Raw genomic sequence first — 13508 nt, forward strand, 5'->3', positions numbered from 1 at the left:
GGCGCTTCTGGACACTGTTAACATATGGCTTCCTTTTGGCACAGTACAGTTTTAACTGGCATTTGTGGATGTAACTACGTATTGTGGTACTTGACAAAGGTTTGCCAAAGTATTCCTGACCCCATGTGGTGATATCGCTTATAGATGAATGACGATTCTTGATGCAGTGCCGCCTGAGGGATCGGAGGTTGTTCAGCTTAGGCTTGCACCCTTGTCCTTTACGCACTGAAATTCCTCCACATTCCTTGAATCTTTTAATTATTTTACGCACTGTTGAAGGTGAAATAAGCAAATGTCTTCCTATCTTTCTTTGAGGAACATTGTTTTTAAACATTTCAATAATTTTCTCACGTATTTGTTGGCAAACTGGCGATCCTCGGCCCATCTTTGCTCTTAAAGGACTAGACCTTACTTGGATGCTGCTTTTGTACCAAATCATAATTACAATCACCTGTTGGCATCACCTGTTTCAAATCACATCATTATTTAACCAATTTACCTGATTACTAGCCCTAAATTGCTCCTGTCCCAACATTTTTTGGAATTTGTGGCAGGTCTGAATGACAGGAAAGGATGTATATTTACAAATGAAATTAAGTTGACCAGGCAAAACATGAAATATTTTGTGTGCACATTGTCTGCAATGAAATACAAGTCAAAGTACATTTAGAAATCACTACTTTCTTTTTTTATTTGTGTTTTCCATACTGTCCCAACTTTTTCTGATTTGGGGTTGTATATGGCAGCATTTATCCAAAGCCTTTAACAGCCAGCATGTCTCCTCTTCTCCTCCATTATTTTTTTCCTTTTTTTCTCATTTCTCTTCCTACCTTTCTAGTCTCCCTTCTTTACTCTCCTGTCTCTTCTCACCTGTCCTTCTCTTTTCCCACTCCATCCTTTTTTTCTACCTCCTCTTTTTCCATCTACTCTTCTATTTCCCCTTCTTTCCTCTCATCTTTTGTAGTCTTCTTTCCTCTTTTAACCTCTACGTTTCCCTTCTTTTTTCCTTTTCCTTCTTTTGTCGTCTTTCCTCTTACTGCTCTTCTCCTCTCAGCTCATCTCCTCTTTTTCTGCCTCTCCTCTTCACTCTTCTCCTTTTATTCATTCTCCACTCATCTGTTTTCCTCATTGCCTCTTATCTCCACTTTTTCCTTTTACCTCTGTCCTCCCCTCCTCACCTCATCCCTTCTGTCCCTCTGTCCTCCCTTCTCTTCTCATCCTCTCTAATTTTTTTATTTTTCCTTCTCTCTCTCTTATCTTCTCTTATCAAATCCCTTATTAAACACTTTCATTACTGGCATATTGTCGACAATATGATCAACAACAATGTAGTTTACCGGCAACCTCTGCTCCAGCTTTACATTTTACCCCTAACCTGCTACACTAAATGAGATAATTGTTAAGTTCCTTTTTTGATGTCACATCCTTCGTCTTTAATAAGACTCCATTAGCAAGCTTATAGCACATGCATTCTTGAGACAATTTGTCTTCATGAAATCAACGATCAGAGCTTTCAGGACAGGATCGCCCCTCTCTATTGTTTCTCGCCCCTAACATGCATGGCTGCTCACTGCATTCTGCTATACTCTGCAATCCAATTTAGTTAAATGGATGCTTCATTCGGTTCTGTGATGTAAACAAATTATGGAATAAGTGGCATGAGATCAAATACGCTATCAAATATTTGAGAATATGTCTGTATAATTTAGATTGTCTATGCTTGTTTTTTATTACATTTTATGCTTAGAGTTCTTGTAATTTTTTTGACCTCTTTGGGTCTTTTTGGATTTTTTTTTCACTGGAGACTTGAGTAAAGATTTATTTTGTTTCAGTCTTTGATGTACACATAAAAAGACACAAAAAGAGGAATCAAAATTGCTACCCCCAGTGGCATCAGCTTTCTGTCTCAGGCTGACAAACATCAATAACAGCTTCATATTTGTGGCACATTTCTGATGAAAGCCTCATACGGAAGCTTTCACACGTTATTTTATTCACCACAAAACATTCCAATGAGAAGTTATGTCCTGCCCAGTTTGCTGTCTTCAGAAATTACACCTCTAACCAACATCAGCGTGCTAAGATAGTTAAGTGGGTGAGGCTTTTTTGTCAAGAAAAAGATAAAAATGTTGTACAAACTACACTGGATCGACAGCTCATAAAAATAAAGTAAAAATAAATGGCAGAAACCACCCATGGCATCAACAGAACCTGGGAACAGAGGTTCCACATTACTGAGTTTCACTAACGACTCCTTTTAATGGGACATAAAGTCATGCATGACTTTTATGGACCTCTTTTGGTGACATTTGGGTAATGCAACAACATTTACATTTAAATATACTGAGTTATCAGTTCATTACCTGTGTAATTTAATTTGACAACTGTGTAACACATACTAGCTTTGTGATTTATAATGTTGTTTTTGTATTTATGTGTTTTTTTTAAGGCTGCATTTTGTATTGGACTGCAATATACACCATTGAAAGATGTTCAAATATTGTGTTCTCTATAATGTAGTCCAGTATAACACCACATCTCATTACAGGCTCAAATATTACCATATAGTTACATGTAAAAGCATCTTCTATGACACAGTTTTAAGTCAACATTAGAGGCATCACAAAGGTATGATTTGTTGGATGGTTGTATTGGATTGCATTATCATCATGTGAAAATGCAGGAAAAAAAGTGTTGTATGTTTGCTACTGTGGTATTATCACAGCAGGTAAACAATGAACTGAGGTAGTGGTAGGCACATGTACTGTATATGGACACCATTAAACCCACGTCATTTATAGGTATCTATCTGCGGCTTTAACAGCCTCCACGCTTCTGGTTTTATACTTTCCACCAGATGTTGGAAGCTGACTGCATGGATTTCCTCCCATTCAGCCACAAGAGTGTTAGTGAGGTCCAATGTTGGGTTGTAAGACCTTGCTTACTCTCCTTGTACCAGTTCATCACAAAGGTGTTGGATGGGGTTGAGAGGTCGGGGCTCTTTGCAGGCCAGTCAAGTTCTTCCACACAGAACTGGGAAAACCATTTCTTTATGAATGTGAAATTGTGCACAGGGGAGTTGTCATGTAAAAACAGGAATAAGCCCCACACTGTTGGAAGGACACTATTGTCTAAAATACCATTGCATGCTATAGCATTTAGATTTCATTTAAGTGGAACTCAGGGAAAACCACCAAACCATAAAAAACAGCTGCAGATCAAAAGTACAGAAAAGCATGCAAACCGGGATGTCCATATACGTTAATCCACATCACATACACTACAATAGGATATTATCATATTCAAACTCGTGGCAATTAGAGTTGTATTGTGTTTTTAAGAAGAATTCATTCTTTTGCTATTTTCAGGGTTTAAGCTGTTTCTCAAAGAAAATCTGTTTCTCTCCTGTAACTTTGGGACTGGAGGTCTGTTAACTGATGCCTGTTTTGGATCAGTACTGACAGCCTTCATACAGTATGACAGACACACATGCACACTCTCTCTGTTTCTTTGTCTGCAACGACTTGTTTCTGTGTGACTCCTGTGTGTCTCATAGGCAGAAAATACAGCAAGAGACAAACCTCAATGCTGCCAGTTTAGCTGTGATGAGACATTGAATGATATTAGAAAAATGTATTAGAACTTTCTATCATTATTAACTATATAATACAGTACACCATGTAAGGAAAATACATTAGTGCACTGTTGCATTAATGTCTTATTAACACATTATTAGCTAAGATTAACCAAAAAATTTATGCTTTCATTTTAGACAGCCCTAAAAAAAAACTAGATAACAAAACAAAACAAAAGTTCCAACATGAAGATCATCACTTGAGATGACAACAGAAAAGTGATGTTGTTCTTGAACAAATTACACACTAGACTAGTGAGTTTTCAGAAGGACATTTCAGCTGAAAAAGCAATCAAATCAGTGGTGTTGATCGGTGACCCCATCATTCCCCTGCTTCCCTCTAAAGAGGTGTATTGTGGCAATTTTGAGCTATATGGACCAGTGTACGTGAGCCGGGGGAAAAAAGAAACATAAGGCCAAACACATACAACAAGAGAAATTGGTCCTAAAGTGTAAATGTGTGGACAAAGCTGTTAAGAAGTTGCTGTGATTTTGAGTACATCCTTATTACCAACTTTTGCAAGCGGGCAGATCAGTGTGTGGGAAAAAGAGAACATATAGGGTAATTTTAGCTTGCGGTGCACCTAACGCCGGGGAGAGTGCATTGCTAGTGGATGAAAGTTCAGGATCAGCAGCGTTTATCTTCTTTTTAAAATAAAGCACCCATCTGTGGCAGATTCAGCCAGATTATTGCTTCATACTGTCAGAAAGCTGTTAGCAATGGAATCGACTTGGAGTAATACTGCAGTTTGGCATTTGTTGTCCTGCTCCTCCAGCAACATGGCACCCCAAGAAGTCGATAACATGCTCTGAGCATTCTGATTTTATGCTGCCTGAATATTTTTCGTCCACCTCCTCTGCCCTGTGTGGAGAACTACGCCATATTGTGTAATGAGGCAGATAAACTCAGTGAGAAATCACTGGCCTAAGGAAAATGAGACCCACTGTGACACCGCCTGTCGCTTCAGTCCAAATGCTCCTGGTTGCTGCGGTAATGAGGTCTTCTGATATACAGTGTCAGAGACCATGACATGATGTTGATTTGTTCACTGATTTGATTGGTGCTTACTGTTTGCTCCATCAGCGATAACGACACATCTCACTGAGCCTGTTATATGTCAGCTGTCAATAACATGCATGTTGTCCTTGTGTACAGCTGTCATGACAGGCGTAACAACGCTGCAAGCTTTACAATATAATGTAATATAATAGAATAATAAGGGGAAAAAATATCTAAATTAAAACAAAAGTCCTTTGCATTCTAGGCATGTAAAACGTTTAGGCTCGTATATATTCAATAATTGTTCTTGTGTCTGTCAATCAAAACTCCAAAAAAGAGTGGTGATAATCTAATGCTTTGTTAAAGGTGCAGTAAGTGATTCTGCGCAAAGATTGTTGATATTTCAACTCAACTGCCAAACAAATACAACCCCCCTTCATAAGCTCCACCCCCCAGATTCACAGACAGAGAACTACTGGCCGGCACACAGCATAAATGCCCCTGCTGCCTCTACCATCAACTGTCGCTGCCTGTTTTGTCTCTTTGCCCTCCATTTTTATAGCTTCCTCTTGAATGAGTGTTAATGTACAGTATGTGTTTATAAAGTTTGTTCTCCCAGCAGAATCCTAATTGCTCGTAATATATATCATATACTATAATTTTCGTTATTGGTGTTTTATTATAATACATTTGGATATTGACTGGCATGAATTATATACCGGGGTAAAGTGAAAAACTAAAGAAAATTAAGAGACAGGCTCATATACTCTGCATCTTCAGGTAGATAAGTGAACATGCACGTGGAGTAATTTAAATAGAAAATCCATCAGTGTATTTAATGGCCCAGATACCCACAGAGTAAGCAACGCTGATCTCTGAAAGGGAAATTTGATCCCTCTGGCTGATTAAAAACACACAACAGGTCTGTGGAAGATGGTGTTTAGAAAATGAGGTGTGAAAAAAAAGCTCACTTTACCTTTTCCCTCAGATTTAAGATGATGGGAAATGTTAGTCTGACTAATCTGTGGAGAGTCCTTCACTGGCCAGGCTTACTGACTAACCCAGTTCTCCTTACATTACTTCTGAGGCTGCAGGGAGCTACAACAGTCTGAATACTAATACACACTTCTTTCTGTTCCTCTATGCATCTGTTTTTTATTTTAATTTTAAAAGGCACAATTATCTGTGAGGCTGTCCCACTCTCACATAAGAAAATATTTTAACCATCCCTGTGAAACATATCTTCCCCTGTAGTGTACTGTACATAACCCTTAGTTTTCATAAATTCCAGATGTGTTATGATGGAAGAGATGTATCATGTATTCAACATGCCTGGTCACTTTGCACTTTATTGTGGGTATTTGTAGTTATTTTCTCATTCTGACGCTCTTTTAGATGTTGTTGATGCTGGGCTTTGTACACTGGGAAATGTCAAAGTCGGTGAAAGTCAGTCACTAGTGACTATTGTTGATCTTCTAGCCCATTGGTATTCACGTCACCCTCCCCCCCCCTCCCCATCTCCTTCTGTATTCTATGTCTATGTTGTTTTTTATCTATTGTATGCCTTGCTGTAAAGCCAATTGACAAGGGAGTAAGACACACACACACACACACACACACACACACACACACAGACACACACACACACACCTCCAGTTATTTAGATGCTAATTAAGACTTATTTTTTTCATTTTACTGGTATGGTGACGATCATTTTCAAGGAAAAAGAATATAATGATAGGAAGCTCCTTCTCGCTGCATTCACTGACTCCTTCAAAAAGATGCAAATAGTGGTTGCACAGGTCTGATTACAGTCATTTGTGCAGTGATTTGTAAAGAATGGTTTGTTTCTCTCGCTCACTTCCTCTGATGAGTTGAAAATAGAAGTCCAGAAGCCCTTCTGTATTCTATGTCTTTGTTGTTTTTTATCTATTGTATGCCTTGCTGTAAAACCAATTGACAAGGGAGTAAGACACACACACACACACACACACACACACACACCTCCAGTTATTTAGATGCTAATTAAGACTTATTTTTTTCATTTTACTGGTATGGTGACGATCATTTTCAAGGAAAAAGAATATAATGATAGGAAGCTCCTTCTCGTTGCATTCACTGACTCCTTCAAAAAGATGCAAATAGTGGTTGCACAGGTCTGATTACAGTCATTTGTGCAGTAATTTGTAAAGAATGGTTTGTTTCTCTCGCTCACTTCCTCTGATGAGTTGAAAATATAAGCCCAGAATGAACATGCCAATGACGCTTAAAGATGCCTTAAAAAATGCTAATTGTTTGAGCTACTGACCTTTGATTGACTATGTGTGTCCACCTGTTTCTCAGGTGAATGAGATTTACCACGACGAGTCCCTGGGAGTCCACATCAACGTGGTCCTGGTGAGGATGATCATGCTGGGGTATGCCAAGGTGAGTGTCACAGACCATCTCTGTTGATTGGATTTGTTTCTGGAAAGCAATAGGAAAAAAAACAGAAAAGGATAGAAACTTTTTTTTTTTGATGATGATGAATAATTTTAACATACATGAAAGAAACAATTATTTACCACAATTTGCCACCGTATATAACCAAAAAATGAATAGGCTGAAGCCAAGGCTTATTTTTGCTTATCCTATACCATAATCCTTAAAGAATCACCCAGAAATCCAACAAAATTAAATGAAACCAAATACTTGAGTACAATCCTAGAAATACATTTTACAATTTACATTTTATTCAGATTACTTCATAACCGTTAATTAATTTAGATTTTAAAGCTTTTTTGAAACTCAATAGAGACATACACATGTTCAACTCATTAAGTTCATTCCATAATTTAACCCCCAAAACTGAAACACCAGTTTCCAGTTTCAAAGATAGAAAACCGTCCTTAATTATAATTACCTTCTCTTAATTAAAAAAAGAAAATGAATACAGACAGGAAGGCCATTGTTAACTAGACAAAAATATTTCCAAGGTTTTCAAATATACAAGATCTGGAAATTTCTTATAAAAAAATTGATTAGTTGATTCATAATAACCAGCTTTATGTATTATTTTAATCACTCTCTTCTGAAGTTGAATTATAGGATCTATCTAGGATCTATTTGTTTTATATGCATTTCCCCATATTTCTGCACAGTATGACATATATGGCATTACAAGTGAACAATAAAATATATGCAGACATCTCTTACTATAATCCCTTACTTTATAAAAAACAGTAATAGATTTAGATAATTTTCTTTTAATATAATCGATATGTGTCTTCCAACATTTATAATCCATAATCACTCCCAAAGATTTTGTTTCACAATTGGCCCTGATATCACCAAACACCATAAATTTAGTTTTATTTTCATTTAGAGATAAATTATTTACATCAAACCATTTTTTAAATGATTAATAATCTTAGTTTTGTATTTAATAATTGTTTCATATCCTCCCCTATATAAATAAAGCTGCCTTGCCTTGCCTTGCCTTGCAATGAACAAAATACATTTGTATCATCTGCAAACATTACAAATTTCAAGATTTTAGATACAGTACAAATATCATTTAAATAAAGTATAAATAACTTAGGTCCCAATACCGACCCGTTTGGAACACCACGTGTTACTCGTCTGAGATCTGATTCAGTATTATTCATTTTTACATACTGGAACCTGTCATTTAAATAACTTATTATCCAATGTTTTGCGACACCTCTTATACCATAATGTTCACCAGTGTTGGGAGTAACGGCGTTTAAGTATAACGGCGTTACTAACGGCGTTATTTTTTCAGTAACGGAGTAATCTAATTAATTACTTTTCCCATCGTTGCAACGCCGTTATCGTTACTGAGAATGTAAAGTGGCGGGTTACTACAATTTGGTTGAATGAAGCGCGAGGTGACATCAGCTGCCTGGAGAGAGCAGGGGGGGGGATGATGACACCGTTGCAAATGCGATGATGTTTGGCTGGGTGGGCGGATGCCCTACTGCACGCTCTGACTACCACTAAACACAAGACAGTGACAATAGCGACGATCCAGGGAAATTCAAAGGTAGCATTCTTGAACTGGAAGTACCGGCACTACTTCTTGCTCATTGACATTAAAGGCAAGAATGTTTATGTAACATGCACGCTATGCCCAGGAAAAAAGACTTTATCCACGTCTGCCTCAAGCAACTCGAATCTTATGAAGCCCTTCACATCAACACATGCTAACACGACACTTGTTGCTGCTGCTAACCCAACCCCAAGCCCAAATGCAGCTAGCGTGAGCTCCAGCGAAGGAGACGGAGCCACTCTGTTAAAACAAGCAAAGCTCGATTTTTCGGGTCAGCAACAGGTGATTCTTCAATCAGTTAATATAAACATCTTTGACGTTAAAGATGTTATAGAACGTAATAGCGTTATAGAACATAAAAAATAACGTCACAGTTACTTTGCTCAGTAACTAATTAATTTTACAATGTAACTCAATTACTTTATGGGAGAAGTAATCTGTAACTAATTACTTTTTTAAAGTAAGATGACCAACACTGATGTTCACATTTCTGAAGAAGTAAAGAATGATCGATTGTATCAAAAGCTTAACGTAAATCAGTAAACACATCGATGCTGTTTCTTATCTACTGCTGTTGCTGTATTTTCAATAAATTCCATCACTGCTAAATATGTTGGTCTATTGCTGCTAAACCCATATTGGTGATCACTCAATAACTCATTTTTCTCGACAAAGTCATCAAGTCTAATTACAAATAATTTTTCAAGTATTTTAGAAAATTGAGGTAAAGACACATATATCTTCTATAATTTGCAACAAAATGCTTGTCACCCTTTTTATAAATTGGAACCACTTTAGCCATTGTCATATAATCAGGAAAAGTACCAGTTTCAAAAGATTTGTTACATTTATAAGTAAATGGTTTGAGAACATAGTCCGTTACTTCTTTTATGAGTGACATATTGATATCATTACCATCCAAAGATTTTTTATTCTTAAACTTTCTGACCCTTTCTAATACATCACTCTCACAAACTCCCCCAAGAAACATTGAGTTACTGTTGTTGAAAGCAAAATTCAAATTGTCATCTCCATCTTTAGGAAGGTTAATTTCTTTTGCCATATTAGGCCCTACATTAACAAACAAATCATTGAACTAATTGACAATTTCCTTGATATTCTCAATTAATGTATCATTTTTGACAACTGATCATAATATTCACTTTTTTGCAATTTCATAATAGATGTCAGTCTGTTTTTATAGATTTTGTACTTTTTCTTTAGGTTGATGTTAATGTAAATTCCCTATATAGTCTTTTTTTCTTAAAGGGCGTCAACTATGTATCTAAAAATGCATCATATGAGTCATAAGTCTCCTCTACATAAACTTCCTGCCAATCATGATTCATAAGTTCTGCCATAATTGCTTCTGGTGATTTTATTCTAACAAAGTTATGTTGGAGGAAGTTAGCTGGAGGAGCATTTTCCTTCCAGAGTGCAAGATGATTGGTGTGTGTGAGACAATAGTTGAGACAAAGAAAATGCTTCTCTTCACTCTGCACTAAGTTTGATCACATCACAAAACACACACAATGGAAATAAGTCCTGGGCTTTATTGTGTTTTTATCCTCGATTGTATTAGATGTCTTTTCATGTTTATGGCATTTTTTGATACAAATAAATTAATCAAATCAAATCAAAATCAATCAAATCAAAATCAAAGAAAGTGAAGTCTCAATCTTTTCAAACAAGGCTGCAACTAGTGACTGCATTACAATAATTACAATGAAATGTTTTAATGACTTGTCCAGGGACAAAACAAGTTTTACAGAAGCTGTACAGGATACAAACATTGTCTCAAACAAACATCTTTGGCCCAGCTTTTAGAAAACCATTTAAAAAAAAATTGTCAGTCCATTTTCTGTCGATGAGTTATTTTTGATTTTTTTAGATGTCTTTATTTAACGCACATTAATCAACAGGAGCACCAATTCTAACATGTAAATGTGCCAGATTTAGCCATGCAGGCTAATTTTCATCTGCAGTCCCTATCAGGTTGATGGCTTAAAAGAAAACATTTAATAAGCTACAACACATAAGAATAAAACAAGAACACATAAGCATAGACAAGTAAAATGACACAACCGCTATTCCCGATCATAAAAGCTGGCAGGTTGATGGCATAAAAAAAACATAACACAAGTAGCATACGTATACTAAAGTAGACACCGGTAAAAGTGCATTAATTATTTGATAATTTCAGCACCAGTGAGGAGAATAAAGATATAGATACATAATCTATCAGCATACATTTCTCTAAACATTGGCCCTGAAAAAGAGATAGCGGTGAAGAGGCGCAGGGAATTAGAGGACCCAAATGCAGAGAAACGGCAGGCAGGCAGGAAAAGGGTGAGCTCAAGGGTTTATTAAACAAAAACAGGGAGCAAATCAAAGGAGATCCAAAAAGCAAAAACTCACAGGAACAAAAGATCACAGGAAAACTAATTACAGGCACATGGGTGAAAAACACTGACAGGAACAAACTGACCAGAGGCCTGTACTACGAAGATCAACATGTCCTGGATCTCTTTCAGTTATCCGGCTTCACCTAACCTAACAACCGCGGTCCCGCATAAGCTTTATCACGACGCTGGTTAACAACTAGTTCAATCAACCCAGGGTTTCCCAATCCAGCGGCGCACGCGTTCACATAAAAGAGGCAGTGTTTGCACACCACGACCAATTGCAAACATCTACCAGAGCCGCATGTTTTATACAAGAAGAGCAAATTATAATTCTACATACATATGAAGAACACAGACTCGGACTGTAGATGCGTAAATTACTCTTTACCCCCATCAGTCAGGACCAAGATCTGACCTTCCATAAACTGTCGTTGCTTTAGCCTATTATTGCAGTTGCAACCCTGGCAGAGGGAAGCGATCGTGAGAGCAAATAAAACATAAAAACACAATTCAAACCAATGTGCACATTGGCGACACACGGCTCAAGAAGTCGACAAATAGCGGATATGTAATTCCCTTCCATTAAAATATATATTTCATAAAAATACCCATCAGGGATTGTTAACGGGGTTGTTGGTCTCTAAATGTTTTAACTTTTATGAGCGTGCGCGCATCTCTCTCTCTCTCTCTCTCTCTCTCTCTCTCTCTCTCTCTCTCTCTCTCTCTCTCTCTCTCTCAAGCTCCGCCTGATCTTCTAAAGAACGGTGACGCCGTTATCAATCAACCTATTGATTGGTCAGTAGAGTGCTTTTACACCGGTTGATCTCTGATCTCCAACTTAGGCGTTCAGCATAAGTTACCATGGCGATTGAACCCGATAACAAGTGATCCACCTTCGTGATACAGAAAATCCTGGGTTGAACCTGAAGTTAGGTCGTTAACGCCAAATCCTGCTTCGTAGTACAGGCTTCAGGCAAGACGCAAACACAAACAACGATCTGAGAAGAGACAAAGGAAACACAGTGGCTAAATAAACTAGATAACGAGCAAACACGGGACAGGTGACACCGGCGCTGGGGAACAGGTGGAGCACAATCACACAGGCGGGAAAACACAGGAAGCAAAACTAGACACGACAAGACAGAAAACAGACTATCAAAATCAAACAGGAAACAGAAACTTACACTACTCAGAATACACAAAACAGGATAAATCTACACAACAGGGAACAGAAATACACAGAATAAATATACAAAACAGGAAACATACAGAAATACGCAAACAGGCAACAGAAATATAAACGACCCCGACAGAAATATCTATAACCACAACAATAGCATCAATAAAACTAATTATTTATGGGTAACACGTTGGAGGTGTTGCTGCAGTTGGTTAGCACAAATGCTCCCTTTCCCACACTTAAAGTCTATGCACAATTTGTTGTGTTTGCTTTGGGCAAAACAAAAGCTCTGACCCATAGGTGAAGCATCACCCCATCCTCACTGGCTGTTAGAGCAAAGCGAGAGAAAATGAAAGTCACAAACATTTCCCCCTCAATTGGATTAAAGTCTAAAGTTTATTCCCAGGGGTACTCAAACAGAACCAACACTTCTACAGAGAAATACATTGTCTATTTTCAATTTGATTTTTTAATCTGTTTTAAATGTTCTCATGCTCTAAAAGTCTCATGCCTGCTATTAATCTGCTATCTTTCATGTGCAACATCACAGTAATACTCTGCAAAAATGTTGTGTGTAATAAAAACACAACATTTATTCTAAACATGTCATAATTCTGCTTTTTGTTCTCATGCTGTTATTTAATTGCTTCAGAGAAGTTGTTATTTCAGCCTCATGGAGCATGCCAGTGACACATCCAAAGCCATTACTAATAGAGGTGTGATGCTAAATGGGGAAGAACATGTATGCAGATGGCAGGGGTCATCCACTCTCGCTCTCCTTCACACATACTGGAAAAATGCATTATGTACGTTCACCTGTTTTTAGACTGAAGAGCGTAAATAGGTTTCATCCCATCCCCCCCATGTTTAATCTGTGTCTTCACTGAATGCAACTCATACCTGATTTTTTAACAATCAATGCGGTTTTGGACTGGCAGAATACAAGTTTACACAGTCAAGGTTCAGTAATAAGAATTCTCTCTCTCTCTCTCTCTCTCTCTCTCTCTCTCTCTCTCTCTCTCTCTCTCTCTCTCTCTCTCTCTCCTTTTCCTGTCAGTCCATCAGCCTCATTGAAAGAGGCAACCCATCAAGGAGCCTAGAGAATGTGTGCCGCTGGGCATTTGTGCAGCAGAAAGGCGACCCTGATCACGCCGAGCACCACGATCACGCAATTTTCCTCACTCGCCAAGGCTTCGGCCCCACGGGGATGCAGGGTAAGGCTCCTGGAGGGAAAACTG

General features: G+C 37.8%; 1 protein-coding gene across 1 annotated transcript in view; it reads left to right on the top strand.

Annotated features, from left to right (window-relative positions):
- The window catches only part of adamts3 (ADAM metallopeptidase with thrombospondin type 1 motif, 3), a 161684-nt gene that overhangs the window by 72375 nt on the left and 75801 nt on the right, over positions 1 to 13508 (top strand). Inside the window, exons 6-7 of the mRNA XM_028578185.1 lie at positions 6978 to 7061; positions 13328 to 13484. Of these exons, the coding sequence (XP_028433986.1) occupies positions 6978 to 7061; positions 13328 to 13484 (241 nt within the window). The remainder of the gene's footprint in view (positions 1 to 6977; positions 7062 to 13327; positions 13485 to 13508) is intronic.

The sequence above is a fragment of the Perca flavescens genome, chromosome 5, assembly GCF_004354835.1.
Source record: "Perca flavescens isolate YP-PL-M2 chromosome 5, PFLA_1.0, whole genome shotgun sequence".
Lineage (NCBI taxonomy): Eukaryota > Metazoa > Chordata > Actinopteri > Perciformes > Percidae > Perca > Perca flavescens.